This window comes from Brassica napus, chromosome C8 (genome assembly GCF_020379485.1).
Source record: "Brassica napus cultivar Da-Ae chromosome C8, Da-Ae, whole genome shotgun sequence".
Lineage (NCBI taxonomy): Eukaryota > Viridiplantae > Streptophyta > Magnoliopsida > Brassicales > Brassicaceae > Brassica > Brassica napus.
In genome coordinates this window covers 47,235,176-47,253,117 of record NC_063451.1, presented here as the reverse complement: position 1 = coordinate 47,253,117, position 17,942 = coordinate 47,235,176, and the positions used below count along the sequence as shown (strand labels likewise).

The window sequence follows — 17,942 nt, the reverse complement described above, 5'->3', positions numbered from 1 at the left end:
GATGAAACGAAGAGTCTCTCTCTTCGTGGCTCCTCGATCGACCGACGACGGACCTCTCTCTCTACGTGCCTCCTAGAGTTCATCGCCGATTGGGTAATCTCCCTCTCCGTGGGTCTCCTCGACGGTGAAGGACGGCTCTGTCTCTGGAGATACTTGAATCGGAAGGTAAATGTCTTGTTGTTTCTTCAATCATGCATGTTATAGATTAGACTTGTTCTTGTTGTGATCGGAAGTTTTATTTGTTTGTAGGTTCGATTTGGTCTGGCGGTGGCTCTCGTCAACGGCGAGGGAGGTCTCTGTCGAAGGCTCTCTGCAAATCGCTCAGGTAAAGCTCCTGTTGCATCTTCTTCAATCATACATTTGGGTTTGTTTGTTGCAAGTTTAAAAATGTAGATTTGGCTTATTTATGGTTAATAATATTTATGATTCAATCTCGTTTAGATGGTTGCAAGTTTAAAAATGTAGATTTGGCTTATTTATGGTGATTAATATTTATTTTGTTTCTGTTTTTGTGTGGTGAGATGAAGGGATCAACTCCCGTTTGATATGTTCAGTGGAAAGAGTGCTTGGGAAAGTTCATCAATACGGTTATTGGACAAAGGAATACACAGCATCACGGGTTAGTCTTTCTCTATTTCCTCTGCTCTGAAATTAAAAGGTCTAGCTTGTTGTCTGTAATGAAATGGTGTAGCTTGTCGTCTGTAATGAAATGGTGTAGGTTCTGGTGAATTCAATTTAGGGTAATTAATGGTGCTTTAGCCGTAGATTATGGTTGTCTCACAGTAATAAATGGAATTGATTGTTTTGTTTGTGCTAGTTCAAATTGAAAAAGCATTGTTTGTTGTTTGTTGTTAGATATATGTCAAGTCATAAAATGAGAAGTGTTGTTTCCAGCTGGGTGTAAAAGATGATTAAATTAGATAGCGTTGTTGGTTGGGTGTGTTGAATGTCACAGAGCTTTGTTTATTTAAAGCTCTGCCTTATCGTTCTTTCTCCAACATATGTATGCGGCTTCTAGTTCCTTCTCCTCTATCTCCTCCTTCTCCTTTATCTCCTCCTTCTCCTCTTTCTTCTCTTTCTCCTCTTTCTCCTCTCTCTTTGACTTCGAAAATGGATTTCAATCCATTTCAGGACTCGGCAAATTTTGTTGACTTACTTAATAGTCAACAAAATGTTGTCTTTGGCAGTCAAGGAAGTGTTTCACTCTCTTCCTCGCAACCCCCGTTCGTAGCCAGTCAACATAACGACCTTCCAGCTGAGCGTAAGGAACGGAGGACGTGGACGGTCACAGAAGACATAGTGCTTATTAGTGCGTGGTTGAACACGAGCAAAGATCCGGTTGTAGACAATGAGCAAAGGGGATACTCTTTCTGGATCAGAGTAGCAACATACTTCTCGGCTAGTCCCAAGGTTGCTGAGAGTGATAAAAGAGGGCGTACTCAATGCAAGCAACGTTGGCACAAGCTGAATGAAGCAGTTTGCAAGTTTTGTGGGGCGTATGAAGCAGCAACCAGAGAGAAAAGCAGTGGTATGAATGATAATGATGTTCTTAAATTAGCCCACAAAATCTACTTCAACAAACATAGAAAGAAGTTCATACTTGAACATGCTTGGAACTCTCTTTGCAATGACCAGAAGTGGTGTCAACTCTTTACAGAGAAAAATGATAGCAGCTCCAAAAGGAGGAAGTTTGTGGATGGTTCACATTCTGTAAGCTCTCAGATGAATGAAAATGATGCTGCTGTAGATGGTGATGAAGGTCGTCCCTTGGGTGTTAAGGCGGCAAAAAGGCATGGGAAGAAGGCGGTCGTTGAGGGGAAGGAGCGGGAAGATTTTGATCATATGTGGGAACTGAAGAAGGAGGATTTGATCCTGAAGCTATCGCTCTCGAAGATGAACCTACTTTCCCAACTTTCTGCAAGACAAGGAAACCTAGACGATACAGAAGAAGTTCTGAAGAAGAAGCTCATAGAAGCGTTGGTGTCTGCAGGGATCTAAGTGTAACTTCTCGGTTATGTTTTTCTTTTGCTTGTCAGCTTAATCTAAGTGTAGCTCTCGATTATATTGATCAAAAGCTCATAGAAGTGTTCTTGCTTGTCTTAAAAAATGTCTTGTCTCTTGCTTGTTCTTCATATAGATATTATGTCTCTGTCTTGTTCTTGATACTGATTTCATCTCTCTGTCTTGTTCTTGTGACTTTCAGGAGCGTTGGGAGTGGAAGAAGCTTGCAGTACTGGATACTGATTTCATCTCTCTAAATCATGTTTCAGTCTTTCCAAGGAGAAGAAAACGGAAGTTCACATGTTGATCTCGATATTGATAGAGATATCCCTTCAAATATCGCAAATATGATGGATGCTCGAGCAAGAATTCGTGATAACCTAATACATCACCAACTGAAATATGATTTAGTTGAGCATATATAGGATAAATTTGGCGGATGAAGACGACAACTAAGCTCGGATGCTTTTTTCAAATTATTCTCGTTTATTTTATTAATCTTTGTTTTTATGTTTTTATTTAAAAATCTATGTTTAAATGTTATCTTTTTTATCTTTTAATTAAAAATTTCTAATAAAATAAGTTTAATAATTTTTTATTATTAAGAAACCTTAAATTAGAGACTTGCAATGGAGGACACAAAATCTCAAGGTTTTAACTATGTCTCTTATTCAACTTTTCTCCTTAAATCAATATATATACAATACTAAAAGGCAAATATAAGCCATGGAGAGGGTGTCCACGTAGGATAGGAAAATCAACCAATCATAGAGCCCGAAGTTGCCACGTCATCTCATTTATTTTTTTGAAAAAATGAAAAAAACAATGCGGAGGAAAGGATCGAACCCGAGTTAGTATGACATAAATATATGGCAGTTACCACTAAGCCATTGAAACTTTCTTGGACACATATACAAGAATCACTAAGTAAGTAATCACAAACTCTTATGTATAGTTACAATAATATATATATACAATACTAAAAGGCAAATATAAGCCATGGAGAGGGTGTCCACGCACAGAGCCCGAAGTTGCCACGTCATCTCTTTTTTTTTTTGAAAAGAATGAAAAAACAATGCGGAGGAAAGGATCGAACCCGAGTTAGTATGACATAAATATATGACATTTACCACTAAGCCATTGAAACTTTCTTGGACACATATACAAGAATCACTAAGTAAGTAATCACAAACTCTTATGTATAGTTACAATAATATGAATTCAACTTTCAAGACTCTGATACTTTGTTTTGTAAAAAAAATAAGTAAGTGACTAAGCTAATATATTCTTTGAAAGTGTGAGAACATTGACAAATATGAAAAAACATAGATTTTTTGTTTTTCGTGACAAAGTTAAGAATTTTGTAAAAGTAAGTTTAACATATAAATTTTTGTGACAAATATGAAAAAGAATAGATTTTTGTACAATTTTGACAAAATAACTCAAAACATAGTTCTCTAATGTCTTAATAAAATATTATTTAAGGATGCAATAATTAAATATATCAATTCACTAAATTTTGTAATTTATAGACAAAACAATAACACAACAAATTTTGAAACATTTGTTTAACCTATCGATTTGTTTTCATGAGAATCCAACTAAACAAGATTAAAAAAAAATTAGATTTACAAATATTTAATTACCATTTTATTCAATTTTGATTAATTTCTAATTGTAATAATGTATATTTTTGAAGTTACAAAAAATAATGGTTTTTATTTATTACACTAGCATTATATATAGATTCTATATACACAAATAAATATAATAATATAACAACATAAGCTTGCTTTCCCCGATTCATATGAAAACTTTTTAAGTTATCCACCAAATCACTAAGTATGTAATCACAAACTCTTATGTATAGTTACAATAATATGAATTCAACTTTCAAGACTCCGATACTTTGTTTTGTAAAAAAAAAAACGTAAGTGACTAAGCTAATATATTCTTTGAAAGTGTGAGAACATTGACAAATATGAAAAAACATAGATTTTTTTTTTTCGTGACAAATTTAAGAATTTTGTAAAAGTAAGTTTAACATATAAATTTTCGTGACAAATATGAAAAAGCATAGAGTTTTGTATAACTTTGACAAAAACAACTCAAAACATAGTTCTCTAATGTTTTAATAAAATATTATTTAAGGATGCAATAATTAAATATATCAATTCAATAAATTTTGTAATTTATAGACAAAACAATAACACAACAAATTTTGAAACATTTGTTTAACCTAACGATTTCTTTTCACGAGAATCCAACTAAACAAGATAAAAAAATAGATTTACAAATATTTAATTACCATTTTATTCAATTTTGATTAATTTCTAATTGTAATAATGTATCTTTTTGAAGTTACAAAAAAATAATGTTTTTTATTTATTACACTAGCATTATATATAGATTCTATATACACAAATAAATATAATAATATAACAACATAAGCTTGCTTTCCCCGATTCATATGAAAACTTTTTAAGTTATCCACAAAATCACTAAGTATGTAATCACAAACTCTTATGTATAGTTACAATAACACGAATTCAACTTTCAAGACTCCGATACTTTGTTATGTAAAAAAAAAATAAGTAAGTGACTAAGCTAATATATTCTTTGAAAGTGTGAGAACATTGACAAATATGAAAAACATAGATTTTTGTTTTTCGTGACAAATTTAAGAATTTTGTAAAAGTAAGTTTAACATATAAATTTTCGTGACAAATATGAAAAAGCATAGATTTTTGTATAATTTTGACAAAACAACTCAAAACATATTTCTCTAATGTCTTAATAAAATATTATTTAAGGATGCAATAATTACATATATCAATTCCATAAATTTTGTAATTTATAGACAAAACAATAACACAACAAATTTTGAAACATTTGTTTAACCTATCGATTTCTTTTCATGAGAATTTAACTAAACAAGATAAAAAATTAGATTTACAAATATTTAATTACCATTTTATTCAGTTTTGATTAATTTCAAATTATAATAATGTATCTTTTTGAAGTTACAAAAAAATAATGTTCTTTCTTTATTACACTAGCATTATATATAGATTCTATATACACAAATAAATATAATAATATAACAACATAAGCTTGCTTTCCCAGATTCATATGAAAACTTTTTAAGTTATCAACCAAATCACTAAGTATGTAATCACAAACTCTTATGTATAATTACAATAATATGAATTCAACATTCAAGACTCTGATACTTTGTTTTGTAAAAAAAAAAAGTAAGTGACTAAGCTAATATATTCTTTGAAAGTGTGAGACAATTGACAAATATGAAAAAGTATAGATTTTTGTTTTTCGTGACAAAGTTAAGAATTTTGTAAAAGTAAGTTTAACATATAAATTTTCGTTACAAATATGAAAAATCATAGATTTTTGTAAAATTTTGACAAAACAACTCAAAACATAGTTCTCTAATGTCTTAATAAAATATTATTTAAGGATGCAATAATTAAATATATCAATTCAATAAATTTTGTAATTTATAGACAAAACAATAACTCAACAAATTTTGAAACATTTGTTTAACCTATCGATTTCTTTTCATGAGAATCCAACTAAACAAGATAAAAAAAATTAGATTTACAAATATTTAATTACTCTTTTATTCAATTTTGATTAATTTCAAATTGTAATAATGTATCTTTTTGAAGTTACAAAAAATAATGTTCTTTTTTTATTACACTAGCATTATATATAGATTCTATATACACAAATAAATATAATATAACAACATAAGCTTGCTTTCCCCGATTCCTATGAAAACTTTTTAAGTTATCCACCAAAGCAAATTAAATAAATCAATCAAATTGTTAGAATACAGCAAATTAATATATAATTTATTTTAAATTTAATTATTTAAAAACTATATTTTCATTAAAAACAAAATAATAAATAAGTAAAACTGATTTGATGGTAATTTTTATGACATATATATATATATATATATCAATTCTGTGGAAGAAATAGAAGCTTAATATGGAAAAAAATCTTAAATACAAAAAACTCTAAAAATTAACAAAAAAAAAACTAATAAAAATTAAACTATGATATCACTTGAAAGGTTCTTAGACAAGATTAATAAAATATTTAATCGATAATTAGATAAATTTGATTTCTTTTTGCCAGCCAAAAGTTTATTATTAATTAGCATCAGTTACTTCAAGATGTTTAAGAAATGATGGACAAAAAAATAGGATGGACATAAATGATATATGAACTATAAATAGTACTTTGTAAAGCTCACTTAGATAACACATCTGCACATCCATTTCCAGTCATTTTTGATGCCTAAATTCAATTTCTTCATATCAGTTATTCCACAAAGAGATCGTATAAGATATTGTTTTGATATTCAGATTTTTTTTTGACGGTTAAAAAGATTGATAACTGTAAAAATATCCCCTTCGAATATGATATGTCTATAACCGAGTTCCCAACATGAGACAAGTTTGTTTAAAAATTAAATAATTCATTTTTCTTATATTATATAATAAATATATATTATTTACTGATAATAAAAATATAGTTATTCATCTATCACAAATATCTATGCAAATATGTGAGTCAAATACAACAATCAAACAACATAATGATTTCCACAAAGAAAATTTAAAAAATATATTTATGTTATGTAGACTTATTTTATATTCTTTAAATAATGTAATACAATATTATATATTATTTTGTTAGAATTGAAAAATACATATAATATCTTATCGCGCGGTTAAAAAATCTATTACTATTAAAAAAAGATTAAGAGACACCTAATGTGTTTCTAGGATAAGGGTGCTCTAAGAAGCGGCGCTTGGGTGGTCTTCCCACTTGTGCAATCTTCTCGAAGCCGTCTCCACCTGAAACAAATTCAAAACATAATAAAACTTCACTATCAATAAAGAAACATACTAGTAACTCGCAATTTAAACATATAACTGTTGTTGTATTTACGAATATATATAACTAATATTAGTTAGTAATTTACCTCTTTATCCCAGTCAGTTCGGATAGTGACAATGAGTAAAATAATAGTTTGCATGAGTGTGCCTCCAATCATTCCTGTCCATATTCCCTGCAACAAATAATTAATCAATCATTAAAAGTTGATTAGAATATGTACTATATTAGTAAACTAATGAAATTTACCTTAGCTCCCATATCATAGGTGAAACCAAGAACATAACCAATTGGAATCCCCACAAAGTAATAACATCCAATGTTAACGTACGCGACAAATGCTTGCCACCCACATCCAACGGCCACGCCTGTGTTTAATCAAATTTGTTATTATTCACTCGCTATTTATAACTAATTAGTTCTTAAATTTTCTAATAAACGTTTGTTTTTATTTTTTACCAGATAAAACTGGTTGAACTCCGTTAAGAACAATGGTAATAGCCAAATAAGGAGAGAGTTCGGCTACGGCTTCGGCAACCGCTGGACTGTCAGTAAAAACGTAGCTGATGACTTGGCGCCACGAGAGGATCACTACAGCTTCAAGCAATGACAGTATAAACGATACTCCTGTAGTTACCACAGTTGCAAATGCCGCTGATCTTGGATGTCCAGCACCCAATTCGTTACTAACTCTCACACTGTTATTCCAAAACAAATAGAAGTTAACATACTACGTACCGTGCCACCGTTTTCAACCATACTTATTTGTCACCACTTGTGAGAAAAAAAAAACGCAAAATAATTAAAGATGTAAAAAGCCATCTTTTCACCAACCTTGCAGCTGCGTTGAATCCAACGGAGACCATGAACGAGATTGCAGAAATTGCCATGCTGCAAATAAATACAAATAGTTTATGATTGATTAGAGTAAGAAATTAATAATGTCTACATATAATGTATTAAAAAGGAATTACTATACATTTTCCTCTTTTTTTTTATAAAAGATGCATCCTTTTTTTTATCAAAGAGTCAGTAATATACTTTTGTAATCATGTTTGTAAAGCAGCCCCTGTAATAAATTAACCGACCACTTGGATCTTTGGTTTGAGTAATCAGCACTTTTTTAGTTCATGTTGGTTTTTCAACCAAGGAAAACGTAGAAAGACGCAAATGATAAACAAAACCAATTATTGACTCCTATATAGATATATTCAGATTCAATATTCTTAAGTCTTTATTAATAATTAAATAAATCTTTATTAGTATGGAATTTTTTAAACGAAAAGACTAAAATATTAACCTGTACCAGTCATATTTTCGGATTCATTGTTCTTCAATCTTCATTAGTAATAGATAACCGATCCATATTTATTTATTTAAATTATACTGAAATTCAAACTAAATTCACTATAGATAAGGCAAAAATAAATTATAGTTTTGAAATGAAATAAAATTTAAGATTACCATATAGCTAGGGCATCCAAAGCGAGTTCAGGGTTTTTGAGAAGTCCGGCAAGGAGAACAAGAATCTGAGAATACCAGGCCTCAAGGCAGAGCATGACCGCCGAAGCTGCAGATAACCGGAAAAAGTCCCATAGACCGTCGAAAGCTTTCCAGCTAAACCCTACCCAAGTCCGGCGACACCTAGGGCTCATCTTAATATACATGATCTGAGCAATGACAATGATCCACCACGAGAGACTGTGGATCGCGGAGAGATCAAGCAAACCCCATCCGAGCTTGAAGACAGCGAGCCATGAGAGGAGCAGGTGGAGGACGAGGGTGGCTGCTGAGATGTAAGCGCTAGGCGTAACGATGCTCTGTGACTGGAGGAACTTTTGTATAGGGAAGTTGACGGCGTAAGCGAAGATCATAGGGATCATACCGTAGATAAAGATGGAAGCCGTTGATGCCACATCAGCTGGCTCGCCGAGTAAAGTGAGGAGAGGTGTAGAGAAGATGAAGAGTAATGTCATTGGAAGTCCGGTGAGGAGTAAAACCACGGTGGATCTTTGTAAGTAGACGCCGAGCATGTCGTATCTCTGAGCCCCGTGGGCTTGCCCACATAGTGTCTCCACTGCACTTCCCATTCCAAGCTGTGTCACCAGAAAGCAAAAAAAAAAAAGTTATTAATATTTTTTGAAAAAAATTGTTTCATAAATATATATTATTTTTTAAAATAGGTTTTGTACTATATAGTAAAAATATTAGTAAACTGTAGATTTTAAAAAAGCTAATTTGAGTTTATCAAATTGATGTTGGTTTACTTTATTGGAAACGGATAATCACAAAATAATCGCATTTATGATATAAATATAATAATGTTTGTTAAATCCCCTATATATTATTTGTCAAACATTACAACTTCTTTTTGTAGCCACGTGTCATCACTAGGATGATTCTTAGAATTATTAGAGAAATATGTTGGTCCATCTAATTATATAATAAGTTTTTTTATTAAACTAACCATAAATTTATTATTAATGTCATTTATTATTTCTTTAAATAAATATTACGGAATTGCCTAATGTAACTAAAGTATATATGACAATTAATGATTTTGAATAATAAAGATCTAATTAAAAAAATGTATCTTCTATCAAATTTGTTTAATTTTAAACTATTGAAATAATTTAAAAAAATCACAATAACCATATTATAAAAATTTAGATTTTTTTGTATATGTTATATTTTGAATTTTAAAAAACGACTATAAATTACTAAAACTGTTAAAAGTCTTACATTCAAATTTTGCGATCCATGGTTTAAAATTTTTGTTATGACAAAATACAAATGATTAAAAAATCATATAAATAAAAGTCTAATTTAATTAATCATTAAGATTTAAAATATATATGTATATATATCATTCTAAATTAAACTATAAACCATATTGAATAAATAAATATTTTAATTTCAAAATTTACTTTGAATAATTTTTTTTTATAAAAGTTTTGAACTAACATCGATAAAAAATTTTAAATTATAAATTACTAAAATTATTAATCCTACAATGAAAATTTTGTTATCAATAATTTAAAGTTTTTACTATTAAAGATACACATGATAAAAAAAAACATATGAGTAGAAAGCATTATTTAATAGACATTAATATTAAAAATATACTATGTATGTTAATATTATTTAAATTTAATTACATATCCTATCAATTTTTTTAAAAAAAATTTTTGGATTAATAAAATTGATTTATACATTTGCACCAATTTAATTATATATGTAATAGTTACTGACTTTTAATTATTCAATATATATTTATTATTTCATAATATGTAAGAATATATAATACATAAAATAATTTTTATATATAATGTTTATTCCGCGCAAGGCGCGAGTCTTAATCTAGTGAATTAGTATTTCATTTTACATTTGATTCTTTGTTAAAGAGAAAATGAAAGTAGTACCATGAGACCAAAGGTGAACATGTTGAAACCGCTGTTTCCTAGAGAAGCTGCGGCGAGTTGCATACTTCCCATTCGACCAGCGAAGATACGAGTAAGCATGGACATGCCATTGTTGATCACGTAGACGAAGATAGCGGGAGCTGCAAGGTGGAATAGAAACTTGATCTCTATCAACGCCGCCAAGAAAACACGCCGGTAATAAGGCAAGTGAGGGTCTGTTAACACACTCTCCATCCTGAAGTCGACATCCGATTTTGATGGCTCAAGTAAAGGTTGCTGCAGGTTTTCCACGGCGGTGACGACTTCCGAACCCATGTAGTAGTAAAATAGATCAGAGTATTTTCTCTACGACTATTTTTCTCTCTTTCTCACTCCTTTGTCGAGTCTGTATATCTTCTGAGACTTGTGCTTAGAGAAGCTGTAATATAAAGGCGATTTTGTCGTGTCTACTGACCCAAACTTTTTTAGGAAAATTATTAGAAAAATGAAAGCTGTAAGGGTATGATTATTGGGAGTCCTTGCTCTTGGATCTTTAATACACATATATTTGTATGTATATATTATATATGCGTATATAATTACGGGTCAAGGACTTTACGGAAACCCAAACCGAAAGTTCCTTAATTAAGTTTGACCATCTTTTCTAAAAGAGAAAAAAGGGCAGGTGACAAAAAAAAAGAGCAAAAATGTAAATTTTTTTTTAGGAAACTTACATTTTTTGCCCTTTTTTTTTTGTCAACTGATCTCTTTTCTTTTAATCTAATAAACACATCTTTTTCTAATAACCACATCTATGTTGCATAAAATGTTTATACAAAATAAGCATATGTACTTGGTTATAATTTCAGACACTGCCGGCTTAAAACTAAAACAAATTTATCATGTAAACGAAAAGTAAGATTAATTATAGTTTTAAACAGAGTATTATACATCAAGATTTATTAATTATATCTATAAATCAATTTCCTTAGGATTCAAAACCTGCACTAACGTGTATATAATTTAATGAGAATTTTAATAAGGTGTACATATCATGTCAGGCATGATATGGAAGGCTAGCTGCTAAGTGCCACTCAATCGGCCATTTTTGCTCCTTACAGATTTTCATTTTATACAACTTCACAATCCTAATAATTAAGATCCTCATATATTAATATGTATATTGGAAAAGAACCAAGAAGCTTAGTAAACCCTTTCTCAGCCCAAAAAAAGAAAGCAAGAAGCTCCAGCTGTATTGTAGCATTTTACCCAGCATAGTGTTAAGCATCATCATTAAAGAGTTGTAACACAGTTTCTAAAAATATAGTAAAATATGAAATATTATGGTGCGTATCTCAAAATTATAAAAATATTTTGTCAAAGTATTTCAAATGAAATATTTTGACAAGAAATTCTCAAGATTATGAGATGCTAATAATTAAATATTAATATTTTATATACTTACATATATATATGTGTATGTTGAGGTATTCTTGTGAAAACTTCCCATTGGAGAAGTTCTTAGTATCCGGTATGAAAATGATTGTAGAAAAACCAACATCATAAATCAAATTACATCTTAGTTTATGCAATTTGTAGACATGCTTTTCTCAAAACCCAACAACATACATCTGCAGTTTCTTCAAAAACAGCTAATCGTACGACTTTAATCACAAAATTTAACTATTCGTCGTCCCGGTTTATGAACTATGTTCTTTAAACATCAGTATACAATAATGGTACGGAAAATTGTTATTTACTTCTTGTCTCTTTTTCTTACAGCAAACGTCATAACTCATAAACTTCTGGTTTCTTTCATTTGGCAGCAATTGAGAACTGGTTAAAGTTCAAAATAATAATAATTGAGAGCTGGTATTTTGTTCAACATGACTGCTAGAAACATGCTGTTTACTTTTAACCCAAAACAAAACAAAATGAACTATTTACTCATGGTGATTACTTTTTTTTTTGACCAAACTCATGGTGATTACTTTATACTACTATTTTCTTGTGATTTTTTTTTTTTTTGCTAAATACTGTATTTTTTTTTTGCTAAATACTGTATTTTCTTTTGCTAAATACTGTATTTTCTTGTGAATAAAACGCAGAAAACAAAGCACAACACGTGATTTTTAATGTCCTTCCGAGAAAAAAGGTCCACAGAACACACCCGACAGGAGAACAATTAAGTAAATTTTGACATTCTCTTACGTAACGCTTAGAATTTTTCAGTTGCGTCCCACGCACCTTTTTGCGACTGTGATAAAGCATTTCAGTGCTTTTATTTGGAGGTGGAGGTCAATTACGTTGTTCACTGTGTTTAGATTTTTTCTTTTGTCAAGACGCTGTGTTTAGATTCATACATGAGTTTCCGACTGGTTCTGAGAGTGGACATGTTGCTTCGTAAAAAGTTTTCCACAAATCCGACAAACGTAATGTGAACCAGGTGTCTAAAAAAAATTAAAATATTTTTTAACAGATAAATATAAATTATATTTTAAAACAAAATTTTATTAATATTGTAAATTTTCTTTTTCGTATCAATATTTTAATATAAATTTGATTTAATTAAACATAAAAATTATATTTAAGAATATGCATGTATATATTTGAAATTATAATCTTAAATAGATTTTTCTATCTATTTATTTTAATTAAATATATTAAATAAATTTTAAAAGTTGCATAATTACCAAAAAATTAAAATTAAACAATATTTATAAAATTTGTAGATATATAAGAAAATAATGATTTCACGATTAAATTTTTATAATTTTCTAAAAAAAATTATATATATTTTTGAAAATTTTAGTAATAAAATTGTATAATTTAAAAATATATAATTAAATTATATTCCGAAATTTATAATGCCATATTTGAATATATTTATTTTAATGATGATTTATGAGTTATTCTCATATTCTAAGAAAATTTCCAAAAATATAAATTGACTTTAAATGTAATATATGAGTTATTACCATATTTTAAAAAGTTTACCAAAAATATAAATTAACATTAAATGCAATTGTCCATGTCATATTAAGTTATAAGACATGTCATCAATTTCAGTAGCCATGTCATATTTGTTTTATGAAATTGATTGTATAAATGACATGTGGCAAAATCACTTCGCAAATATAATCTAGGGGATATATTTTTTTTGTCAACTGAGATTCATTACTCAAGCTCAATGGGCAAACGTAATGTGAATGAAATGCTAAAATGGATATTCACTATTTAAGCTGTAATTTTCTTATGTATATGGGAAAATGTGTTTCCAGTTTGTTGCTTCAAAAAAACATTTTATTTTGAAGTTTACGAAACTTCATATTTGAAATTTAAAAGTATTTTCCAAAAATAAAAATTCAAATTTAAAATAAAAAATATTTGTATTTTATAGATTATATTATGATCTTTATATTTCTCATAATTAATTTAAATCCATAAAGCTTTAATAATAACTAGCACATATATATATATATATATATATATATATCACAGAAATATTAATTATTAAAATGTTACACTAAAATATAATTTTTTACACATAAATAAATAATTAAATATTAAATTACAAAAAAATACCACACTATTCCATTAAAAATACGTAATTCTTTCATATATGACCAACTAGTATATTTTGAAGTAAAAATGACTCTTTTTATTTTTAATATGTAGATTACGAATTAAAAGTTGTTAAAACCAGATATCCTCATTTTCCGCCATTTTAATTGTTTTTTCTGCCACTGATCTTGTATTCGTTATCGACATATTGATATCAAATTCATCATCAATTATCATGTTGTTGTCGTCGTCTAAATCAAGTTTTAAAATATTTTATATTTTATTTTAAAGGTTATTTAATTTTATATGTAAAATTTAAATTTATTAAAACAAATTTAAAATATTGATAAAATAAAATTTTTTAAGATTAAATTAAAACGATAAACGATAAAATATTAAAAAATTAGAAATGTGATGTATAATTGTAAGGATCAAAATGAAAATAAAAATAAAAATATGAAATTACTCAAATTTCAAAATTTAAATTTTAAATTTTAAATTTTCTTTTTATAAATATAAAAATTTATATTCGAAGTTATACAGTGTCTTAAGGATACTTTCGTGTAGGTATTACCAATCGTCGTCTTCTCATGAACTATGTGTAATGGTACCGCATGTGGCCTGGCCTGACTGGTCAGACAACCAAACACCTTTAGTCAATTCAATTACAAGTTCCGGCCTTACATCACGTCCGCTAATTTAAAAAGATAACAGCATAGTAAAATATGAAATATTATGTTGTGTATCTCGGAATTATAAAAACATTTTGTTAAAATATCTCAAATGAAAATTTTAAGATATTTTTAATTTACGCGAATGTAATCAGATGTTACAACAGATTGGAAAATGTGTTAATTGACATGGATTCAAAATCACTCATATGTATGGCTAGATGGAGTGAATTTCTATCTTCTTGTAAATTAACGAGGTTTTCTGTCACCGGTGAACCAGCCCTCAAAAAAAAAATTAATCAGTCATTCGGGTTCGGATATCTTCAAATTATCAAAAATAAAAAAACACGTTAATATTTTTTTTTTAAAAAAACACGTTAATATTTTTCTTTTTTTTTGAAGAAAGGGTTTTCATTAATGATTATAAACCAAACTACGCTAGCACATAAACAAGAAAAGAAATACAGAAACAAGAAGAACAAAAGCTAAACTGAAAACAATCTCATCCCCAAGAAGTTACTAATCCAAAGTCTAAGAGTACCTCACCACTAGCAGTAGTTAACTCCAAGTAAACAATCACAAGTTAACCAACTACCAACAGAGAAGAAAGGTGCCGGTAGAGATGTCAACAACCACTACAATCCATGCTTTTCCGGCGCTGGCTGTCGCAGCGGCAAAGGAAGGGCACAGACTGAGTTGGCGCCGAGAAAAGAGCTCAGACCACACCAAGGCCGTTCCAGCATAGTTGGAGTGACGGTCGACACTGCCAAACACCAAACTCTTAAGACTCGAAACCCCACAATGAGCAGACCCCAAATGCGGAGCGGAGGTTCAGTCTCGAGGAGGCTCCACACCACCGGTGGCGGAGAAGCTTCTGTCTCCAATTCCCACAGCAGAAAGGATGGGTTAAGGTGGCAACAACCTGTCCAAACCAAAGTGTTACCTGCAAAGAAGAAACCAGAAGAGCTCCTGTCGCGGAAGTCCAAGCGAACACAAGCGACACTGGGAAGGAGCATTCTGAAATGAGCAGTCACCAGGAGGAAGACTCATATCGACCCAATAGAGGAGCCCACAACCCGAACTCGTTTCGCAACTGAGAACCAGCAACGATAACTCCTTGAACAAGGGAATCGAGAAATCGGTGACAATGACCCCCATGAAACCTTGAAGGCAGGAACAAGACTCAAGCATGACATGAAGCCAAACAGAGCCCAGAGGAGCGGAGAGGACGGGGAAGTAGCAGTGGAAAAGAGGAGCAGAACCAAAGCCACCAATCTTCCAAAACATAGACGAAGAGGAAAACTAACAACCCTTTACCTGCATGCACTTAACCGGAGGTCTTGAGACTGACACACGACACGACCAAGACCACCGAGCACGCCTAGATGAAATAATCCATCAATTGTCAACCTTGAGCCTGGGAACAACCGACGAGACAACCCCCAGGACGCCCAGAAGTGAGGCACCACGCCGAAGCACCAGATAGACGGAGCACAACCCCTGAATCCCGACCCGCCGGCGAGATCCTAGATGCAGAGATGGCTACGACCTCGAGGACTGCGAGCATATCGAGAGCAGAAATGAGAGCCGCCGTGGAGCAAAGACAAAAAAAAAGGAAGAGCTAGAGAGGAGGCCTCCAACACCGGCGAACCAGTGCCAGAGCGAGATGCGATCTACTTTTGTTTGTCTTCGATAGAGGGAGAGCTTTCTAGAGAGAGAGAGCCCACGGTTCTCTACATGTCTCCTAGTTTCCACGTTAATATTTTGAGTTATTCTTGGGTTTACGCCAATGGGATTTCATTATTTCAAATTCGATATCTTTTAAAAAAGGAAACAAAATATTATCAAGTTATATTATGTTTTTAAAATTAAAAAGTAAAAAATAAATAGCAGTTACAGAAAAAAGAATTAAAAAAAATATTTTTAACGTCGTTAGCAAAACACTAAACCCTAAATCCTAATCCCTAAACCTCAAATCCTAAATCATAAACCTTTGGGTAAACCTAAACCCTTGGATAAACTCTAAACCCTGGGGTAAACCCTAAACCCTTGGATAAATCCTAAACTCTAAATAAAAACACTAAACCCTAAAACTCTAAACCCTACATCCTAAACCATAAACCCTAAACCCTTGAGTGTTTTAGTGTTTAGTGATTTTGATTTAGAGTTTAAGATTTATCCTAAAGTTTAAGATTTATCCTAGAGTTTAGGGTTTACCCAAGAGTTTAGGGTTTAGGATTTAGGGTTTAGAAATTAGGATTTAGAGTTTAATGTTTTGCTCACGACGTTAAAAATATTTTTTTTTTGTAATTACTGCTATTTTTTTTTAACTTTTAATTTTTAAAAAATAATATAATTCGATAATATTTTGTTTCCTTTTTAAAAAGATATCGAATATAAAATAACACAATACTATTGGTTGGTGAACTTAACATCCTAGCGTGAACATAAGAATAAGTATAATATTTTTCGCAATAATAAAGTTGCTCAAAGGTTTAAAGTTAGGGTACGTTGGAAAATAGGGGCAAGACACTTGCGTCGTGGGAAAGTGGCAATGATGAAATTTCTTACGATCCATATTCCATATGACAACATTTAATAGTAATAGTTCGTGGAAATTTTACGTCTTTAACTTCTTTTATATACACGATTAGATACATAATACATACTAGGTGTTTTCCTGCACCATATGCAGTAAAATATTTTTTAATTCTAACTTATATTTAAAAATAAATTTTATTAAATATTATAAAGTTTACTATTTTCTTACTAATATTTAATATATATTTGATATATATTAAATCAATTTGTATAAAACTAATAAAAATAATATAAAATTATATAATTATCAAATATTTAACCTAAACAATATTATAAAATTTGTAGATATATAAGACTAATGATCTTACGATTAGATATTTAAATTTTTAAAAAATTATAGATTGAAAACTTTAGTAACACAAATTGTTTAAGTATACAAAATAATAATATTTTAAAATTTGAAATGTTATATATGAATATATTTATTTTATAGATGATGTATGAGGTATTACCATATTTTAAAAAAGTTTACCAGAAAGAAATATCAATATTAAATATAATATATGAATTATTACTATATTCTAATAAGTTTGCCCAAAATATAAATCAACATTAAATGAAATTATCCATGTTATATTTTTTCGGAAGCCATGTCATCAATTTCAGTACCTTGTATAAGTATACAAAATTATAATATTTCGAAATTTGAAATGTTATATATGAATATATTTATTTTATAGATGATGTATGAGATATATATTTTAAAAAAATTTACCAAAAAGAAATATCAATATTAAATGTAATATATGAATTATTACCATAGTGTAATAAGTTTGCC

The 17,942-nt window shown here is 29.9% G+C and overlaps 2 protein-coding genes across 2 annotated transcripts; one reads left to right on the top strand and one right to left on the bottom strand.

Annotated features, from left to right (window-relative positions):
• The first annotated feature begins 1,110 nt into the window (after window positions 1-1,110).
• LOC125592040 (glutathione S-transferase T3-like) lies at window positions 1,111-1,998 on the top strand. Its single transcript, XM_048767039.1, has one exon. The coding sequence runs from the start codon at window positions 1,111-1,113 to the stop codon at window positions 1,996-1,998; it is 888 nt and encodes a 295-aa protein (XP_048622996.1).
• Window positions 1,999-6,727: 4,729 nt separating this feature from the next.
• LOC111208484 (protein DETOXIFICATION 36-like) lies at window positions 6,728-10,725 on the bottom strand. Its single transcript, XM_022707499.2, has 7 exons — window positions 10,350-10,725; window positions 8,392-9,023; window positions 7,762-7,818; window positions 7,387-7,625; window positions 7,177-7,295; window positions 7,016-7,102; window positions 6,728-6,887 (listed from the first exon to the last, which is right to left on the bottom strand). Exons 1-7 carry the CDS (start codon window positions 10,662-10,664, stop codon window positions 6,828-6,830), a joined length of 1,509 nt encoding a protein of 502 aa, XP_022563220.2. The 5' UTR covers window positions 10,665-10,725; the 3' UTR covers window positions 6,728-6,827.
• Between the last annotated feature and the right edge of the window lie 7,217 nt (window positions 10,726-17,942).

What these genes read in the sequence shown, in the direction of transcription:
- LOC111208484 (XM_022707499.2), bottom strand. Translation starts at nt 10,664, where the DNA reads ATGGGTTCGGAAGTCGTCACCGCCGTGGAAAACCTGCAGCAACCTTTA. An exon ending in TTGGATGCCCTAGCTATATG is followed by an intron (nt 7,819 to 8,391) that starts GTAATCTTAAAT and finishes ATTTATTTGCAG; the next exon opens with CATGGCAATTTCTGCAATCT. An exon ending in GGATTCAACGCAGCTGCAAG is followed by an intron (nt 7,626 to 7,761) that starts GTTGGTGAAAAG and finishes TTGGAATAACAG; the next exon opens with TGTGAGAGTTAGTAACGAAT.
- LOC125592040 (XM_048767039.1), top strand. Translation starts at nt 1,111, where the DNA reads ATGGATTTCAATCCATTTCAGGACTCGGCAAATTTTGTTGACTTACTT.